General features: G+C 39.7%; 2 protein-coding genes across 4 annotated transcripts in view; one reads left to right on the top strand and one right to left on the bottom strand.

The window, feature by feature from the left end:
- Positions 1 to 466: 466 nt before the first annotated feature.
- ORC6 (origin recognition complex subunit 6) lies at positions 467 to 7,356 on the bottom strand. Of its 3 annotated transcripts, none has more exons than XM_040497908.1 (7): positions 7,087 to 7,354; positions 5,738 to 5,867; positions 4,381 to 4,544; positions 4,072 to 4,161; positions 2,179 to 2,291; positions 1,645 to 1,713; positions 467 to 1,033 (listed from the first exon to the last, which is right to left on the bottom strand). In XM_040497908.1, the coding sequence occupies exons 1-7, from the start codon at positions 7,149 to 7,151 to the stop codon at positions 906 to 908; spliced, it is 759 nt and encodes a 252-aa protein (XP_040353842.1). In that variant the 5' UTR covers positions 7,152 to 7,354; the 3' UTR covers positions 467 to 905. The 3 variants fall into 3 exon arrangements, with proteins under 3 accessions (XP_040353842.1, XP_040353844.1, XP_040353843.1); XM_040497910.1 differs by lacking the exon at positions 7,087 to 7,354 and adding an exon at positions 6,269 to 6,938; XM_040497909.1 differs by lacking the exon at positions 4,072 to 4,161 and having other exon boundaries at positions 7,087 to 7,356.
- VPS35 (VPS35 retromer complex component) overlaps positions 7,314 to 7,558 on the top strand; it is a 29,745-nt gene continuing 29,500 nt past the window's right edge. The window contains exon 1 of the mRNA XM_040497906.1: positions 7,314 to 7,517. Coding sequence (XP_040353840.1) covers positions 7,314 to 7,517 — 204 coding nt within the window. The remainder of the gene's footprint in view (positions 7,518 to 7,558) is intronic.

The raw sequence follows: 7,558 nt of genomic DNA, 5'->3' as shown, positions 1-7,558 counted from the left end.
GTTCTAAAATAAGGAGTATTTTTAGTAAGGTTACATTCTTCACTATGTGGGTGTGAAAGAAAATAGCCCTCAGTCCATCTGACTTTTTAATATGCTGTTAATGTGTAATTCATTACATGAGACCTTTATATGTGAAGTTCTCTCTATATTCTAACATTTGCTAAATACTTACTTATACCAGGTACTGTGCTAAATGTTTTATATGTATCAGCTCAGATACACCTCCAAATTATTCTATGAAGTAGACACCATTTTTAGTCCTACTTATAGATGAGGCATGAAGAAGTTAATTAATTTTCTCAAGGTTCCATAGGTAGTTAAGTGGCTGTAAACTCAGGGAGTCTGATTCAAGAGTTTGTTGTCTAGTGAGCATTATTATGGTTCAGCATATGGCCTTTTTCTTCTAGAGTAGACAGTTTTTAGCATAGCAATGACTACCCCAAACTGATGACAAGGGCAACCTGAATGCATATAAAAAGAAATATTTATTAACTCAGGCTGTACCATATACTGATTTAGTCAAACAAGAAATTTACACAAAAACCTAAGTAAAATCCATAGTACTCCATTCAGACCTGAATTTTATATTGATAGGACAGGAGAATGTCTTTTGCTTAACACAAAAGAGCAAAATGGCTCCAATTCCATTTTGTAGGAATGCAGACCTGTGGGGAGCCAAAGCCATGCCAACCAGGCACTGTGCCTGACCTAATGAATTTGTCGCCCATGTCACCGGCCAGTTTGCTTCCAAGAACTCAGCCCCAGTACTGACTTCTTTGCTTTTAAGGCAATAGTCTTCGGATCCTTGTTATAAGAGTTCAAATAAAATTCCAAAGCCCTCACATCTTCATTGAGGTGGCAGATGTACTATTAGTTTGCAGCCAATGGCAGTCTGGAAGCTGAAATCACTCTGCTATAACCTTTTGTGCTTTGGCAGCATTTTCCAAAATTTTCCTTTTCCATTCTTCATAATCCTGTGTCAGATCTTCATCTTTCTGCAGTTTATGTGGTCTGTCTACTACCTTCTCTGTTTCTATGAAAGAAAATTTTCAAAAGTGTTTCAAAATTCTTACAAGTAAAAAAAAAGTAACCTTGTTTCAAATATCTTATTAATTAAAAAATATGGAATATAATACTGAAAACTGGAAACAGTAGCTAACACATTAGTTTTTTGCTCTTTTATTCCATGCACCTCACAACATCCTTAAAATAGTTAACATTTATCAAGCACCTATCTTGTGCTTCAAGACACTGAACCAAGAACTTCAATGGCATTATCTCATTCAACCCTCACCATAATTGTATGAAGTGGGTGCTAATATTAACCGCAAAAGATTAGAAAATTCAGGCTTACAGAAATAAGTGACTTTCCTAAAGTTCCAGAGTCAGTGGCTATTAAAGCAGGATGTGAACCTAAGCCGTTTGGCTTCAGATAGGTTCTTACATAATATTTCTATTAACTTCTTTAAATGACTACTTGGAAAAGTGGTCTTATCAAATAAATGATTGTTAGAATTTATTTAAAACCTGACTCTTATCAGGCAAGCAGCTAAAGCAGCACAGGACTATTCACTGCATTAAACTCACTGTACACTAATCCCACTGCACTAATTTCAAAGCTTGTCCAGTGTTAATACAACTTACCTTTTGCTGGAGGTTCAACCATTGTCTTCTTTTTCTTCTGTGGTGGAGTAGCTGAATCTCCAGCTTCTCCTTTAAGGGAAAAAACGTGTTACCCACTAACTAAATTTTCTCCTATTCTTAATTTTACTAGTTGGGCACATTTTGGATTACAAATAAAAATTAGATACTTTGACCAAATACTAGGATAAGGAGAAGGCAAATGATCTTGCCCTTCTCTTTTCTTTAGTTTCTCTTGTCAGACTTGAGAATCTTTTCTATTCTAGCTTATGTATATGGAGGCTAGCATTTAACATTGGAGCATGTTAACAGAAAATCTATTTTTCAGACATGGAGTCATATAATCACAGGTGTTTTAAAGGTCATTATGCTACTTTATTTGAAAAACCAAATAATTTCTCACTAAAAACTTACCTGGTCCACATTAAATACAGAATTCAGAAAGCAGCCATTTTGCAAGTTTGAAAATATTAGGCTTTTACCAGTAAGTTTACATTTTCAAATAACACATTCTTGAAATATAGAATGAATACTCACTGTCAGCCTGCCGCCCAATCTTCTCTAATTGTTTACACAGTCGATCAAATATGGCTTTTTTCACACCAGATGTGGCTACCATTTTATTTTTATCCACCTTTAGCTTTAACACCCTATAAAAGAGTTTAATAAATTACTATTTTTAAGACCAGTATAGCTATCTCTGGCCAACCATATTATCAACTTATTTCCTTTCCACTCATGCTTTATGTTTAGTTTTCCTTTTATTCCAAACATACATTAGCTATAATCATGTAAATTTGCCTTTTAAAACTACTTATTTAGTTGTTTGTTGGACTGACAGTTAAAATATAATGGGATCTGTTATGCAACAAAAGGGGCACACAGGGGCACCTGGGTGGCTCAGTTGGTTGGGCATACGACTTTGGCTCAGGTCATGATCTCACAGCTCATGGGTTCAAGCCCTGCATCAGGCTCTGTGCTGACAGGTCAGAGCCTGGAACCTTCTTCGGATTCTGTCACAGTTTCTCTCTGCCCCTCCCCCCTCTCTCTCTCAAAAATAAAAAAAAATTTAAAAAAAGGGGGCACACAGAAGACATCTGTATAGTGCTTCATGCCTTGAAGAACTCTCAGTGAATCTCAGATGTTACTAATTTGCTGAATGACAATCATAGCATTTTTAAGTGTTCAACTCACTTTAACCCACGATACTTATGTTTATACTATAGGAAGATAAATCACTTTCACCTCCCCAATTACCAATCACCTTCCTAATTACCAGTCCACAACAACTACTAATGAAATATACAAGAGACTTCTTGTTTAGGATAAATCTAGTCAAACCTTTGTTTGCTCAGTGTCATTTGGTTTCAAAAGTAGGGTTAGTTGTTAATATTGTTTTTTGTAACAGCCGCCATACTCTTTCTCCACATACACATATCTTTGTTGAAATAAAACGACATTTTCTTTTTTTTTTTTTAATTTTTTTTTTCAACGTTTATTTATTTTTGGGACAGAGAGAGACAGAGCATGAACGGGCGAGGGGCAGAGAGAGAGGGAGACACAGAATCGGAAACAGGCTCCAGGCTCTGAGCCATCAGCCCAGAGCCCGACGCGGGGCTCGAACTCACGGACCACGAGATCGTGACCTGGCTGAAGTTGGACGCTTAACCGACTGCGCCACCCAGGCGCCCCTAAAAGGACATTTTCTATGAATGCCAATTAATCGTTCTAGGTGTGTAGCTAATAGAGCTAAACAACCAAATTAGAGGCTGGGTAGTAAGAAACCATCTTTACAGGACAACTATATTTTGTTTTATAAGGAGTTTCCCAGCAAGATAAAATAAGACAACTTTAGACAAAGATAACAGGAGTATTTCCAAGGTACCATTTCAGTATGCACAAAAATAACCCCAAATTTTAAAATTCAGATGTAAAAATTCATCACTGGTGTTTTCTAAATTATTTGAAAAACAGCTGCAATTGGTACTTAAAAAAGATAGGACTGGAATAATCATAAACCAGTTTTAATGACAGATTTCATTACTCTTAAAGGTAGACCCTGGGGGTGCCTGGCTGGGTAAGTCAGAAGAACATATGACTCTTGATCTTGGGGTTGTGAGTTTGAGCCCCACATCAGGTGTACAGATTACAAAAGAAAATAAAAAACTTAAAAAAAAAAACCCTTAAAAAAAGAAAAAGAAAATAAATAAAACATGGACCCTTGGCAAGCAGACTACTGGCAATAGTGATCCAAATTGTCAGATATATTGTAGGCTAAACAGAATCTGGTCACTTGGCCACTATTCCTAATATTATTTATATGGGAAAATATGCTCTGTGTTGAAATAAACTGAATTAGAAGTCTTCTTTGGGAATGAGAAATCTCTTTGTGAACTGTGGACTTTTCTCAATATTAAAAGGCACACTTACTTGCATGCTGAAAGTAGTGCAGCAGTGGTGAAAAGTGGCCTGGATAAGTCGAGATCCAACTGCTGTGTTTGTGGAAGACTGGACTCATAGCTAAGGGAAAGCAGTGTTTGCAGAATTATTTGTTAAAAAATACTATTTCAAAGGGACTGAAAATGCATATGAGAACTTACTAAGCCATTTAAATGCATGAGCTCTACATCATGTCACCTTACCATATTAGTTATTTTTTAAGACTGAAAATAGGACATTAGATAATTCTGTCTTTTGTATCAGTATAAATTTTCAGTTAAGACTCTTTATGCTTCTTACCTTTGCAATATCTTTGAAGCCATGTTCACTGCTTCTGTACAGCTAAATTGTACAGCTAGGTCTCTTATTCCAATATTTGAATTCAGGCCCAGTAAACACTCAAAAGATTTAAGACGGCTCTGATACATCTTCTTGTTCAAACCAGAAAGTTTGATTAAATAAACCTTTAAAAGAAAAAAAATGCATGAATCATAAAAATTATAATCATAATCATTCTATACTGGTGCCCTTAAACGTTTGTTTAGTAGGTCACCTTTTCAAAATTAATTAATTCTGTGACAACTGACTCTATCTAAACATTTAGCTTCATTTAGTCAAAAGTCAGTAATCATGTCAGGCAGAATTGAGTACTGCTTTCAAGGAGCTCACACTTTAGAAAGACAGTCATGCATAAGCACAGGTAATTTTTAAAAACAACATAGTGTTACTACAGCCATGCTGTGAATAAAAAAACAAAGGAGACACCCGTTTTTCAACAAAAGTCACAATGTGCAATTTAGTGGGAAAAGGATGGAGGGAAGTAGTGGGAGTGGGGGTGGGAAGGATGATTGTGTGGAGGAGGGAGAGAAGAGGCTAACTGGGAAACAGGAGGATCAACAACTGAGGGAAACCAACTACACCTGGGAAAGTCAAGGAAAGTTTCATGAAGGATGTAACAGCAAGGCAGGGTCATGGAAGACCTTGCCAGAAAAGAAATGCATGTTAAAAAAAAAAAAAAAGGTTGTTGCTTTACAAAGATGTAAGTCATTAAAGTGCATAGTCTGTTAAGTAAATAGTGTAGCTTGAGGTTAGTATTTAAGACAGGCTGGAGACTTTGACAGTAATGGGGAGCCAATGTCACCATTTGATGAGTATATCATTATGTGATATATACTGTGTTAAGTGTGTTACATACAGTATATGGTTTAATCCTCACAATAATCCAGCAAAATGGATATTCTTATCCCCACTTCATGAATGAGGAAACTGCAAGCTCACAGAGCTAGTAACTGGTGGTACTGAGATTTGGTCTCAACATCTAACTCTTCCTGACTCCTAGCTTGTGCTCTCAACCACTGTGATACTGGAAGAAAAATACACATGGGTTTTAAAGCATGTGCTTTAGGAGGATGCTAGCAGCTGCATGAAAGATAGTCTTGAGTAAAGAAAGAGGCAGCCAAGGAAACTAGATGGTAAAGAGTAAAGGGAATTTTCTTCAACTTGACAAAAATGGTCTTGAATAATCTTATCTAATAGCCAGGAAAATTCTAAAAAACAAGAGTTTAGTTACAGTCTACTCTTCCCAATCAGAAATTAAAACATGATTAAGTTTCAGTGTTGCAGAGGATTATTTAGACATTCAGTGGGACCTACTTACCCTGTCCAAGGGGCACTTCATACAGGAAGCTGCAAGATCCAGGCACATGACTGCATTGCTGGTTTCTGTGGTATGTGCAGACAGGCCATTACAGTTCACCTGGGACAGTCGCAAGTACTCCTCTGCTTTCCTGGTTATAAAGGCAACATGCTCACTAAGACTCTTTTCCAGAAGTTTGCCCAACACTTTGGTAAACAATAAATACAGCATGGTGGACTTCGTTCTGGGCCTAACTCCTGTGCAAGTTTATGTGGGGGTGGGAGACAAGGTTCTGTAAGACAGAATCAGCCCTGACCTCAGACACCACTGTGCTTAAGTACTTCTAAGCAAAAGTAAGTTCTTCAATTTCTTAAAAACAAACAAACAAACAGACAAACAGACAAACAGACAAAAAACCCCAACTTCTTTCATCCTTCCATTACTGGGACAAACATGAACTACTGCAGAGGCTGGCAGTTATACCAGGGTTCCTTCTTTTTACCCCTTCCTCTAAATCAGTGATTCTCAAATTTTAATGTACAAGACAATCACCTTGAGCTTGTGAAAACAGATTGCTGGGTCCCATCCTCGGGGTTTCTGATCAGTAGGCCTGAAATGGGACCCGAGAATTTGCATTTCTAAGGAGTGCCAAGATGATACTGATGTTGCTGGTCCAGGAACCACACTTTGAGAATGGCTGTTCTAAACGATTACTGAATTCAAGAGATCTTACTTCAACTCTTAAGAAGTGCTTTCCTTTCTCTCCCTCAATTGAGCGCCAAAGCATCGGGCCTTGTCTTGCTCTCCACGCTTCAGCCACAACAGCTTTATTTCTAACCCTGGATTATGCAAAGTGATTTTTTGTGCCGCTCTTCCCACATCTTCCGATAGCTGGCACCTTCTATCAATCTGGTCTCAGCAAAAGTGGCAGCCCCTCCAAGGCCTTTCTAGGATTTGTTTTTTTAATGAAAAGCAAACGCCAGGGCGCGCTCTGTGCTCCTCCCTCCCCCGCTTCCGGTACATCACCCAGTTTAGTTTTCTCCCTAGTTCTGTCATAGACAGTAACCTCAATGGAGGTCTGTGTGGCTCACCACTGTAAAGAGACCCTCAATAAGCATCTGTGGAACGACCTAAGTTCTCCGACTTTTCCCTTCCCACCGAGACAGCTGTTCCTAAAGACATCTGCAATTGTCCCTTCTCGCCGGCTCATAAAAGTCCACTCTGCTGGCAAGTTTTTCCGGAGACAGGGCCTAATCCCACCCACTTCCGGCGTTCCCCCCTCACTCCAGCACTGCCTGACGCGCGGGAATGACTCGGACCTCGCCTGAGGGAAGTCTAAGGCCCGCTGAGGCGTGCACCGCCAAACCCACCTTAGCACATCTGGCTCGGCGATACCCAAGCGCGGTGCTAAACGCCGGATCAGCCCCGATTCCATGGCGCGAACTAATCTCGCGAACAGCTGCTACACGATGAAACCCGCGCGCAAACGCCGCGCCAGCCAGTGATGGCCAGGCCCCACCCCTCTAACTGCATCTGGATTGGCTGGGACAAGAAGTTGAGACCGTTCCACAAATCAAGCCTAGTCTTCCTTTCGCGCATGCGCAACGTGACTGCACGACCCTGCACCGGTGAACTTGGACCGGCAGCTCCCACTTCTTCCATTCCTTCCGTCTTGACAAACTACTCAAACGACACCTTTACTTCCTGCTGTCTCGGCGGCAGGAGCCGCCGAGAGATTCCTCGCTACAGTGCACCTCCCCGCCCTCTCTCACACACTGTGGAGGGACAGGCTAGAACCCAGGTCCGTCAGTCCCTGGATAAGTGGCAGGAGCCAATAAACAC

This window comes from Herpailurus yagouaroundi, unplaced genomic scaffold (assembly GCF_014898765.1).
Source record: "Herpailurus yagouaroundi ecotype Mexico unplaced genomic scaffold, PumYag 190, whole genome shotgun sequence".
NCBI lineage: Eukaryota > Metazoa > Chordata > Mammalia > Carnivora > Felidae > Herpailurus > Herpailurus yagouaroundi.
Note: the sequence above shows the minus strand (reverse complement) of the source record. Positions and strands in the feature narration are given on the sequence as shown.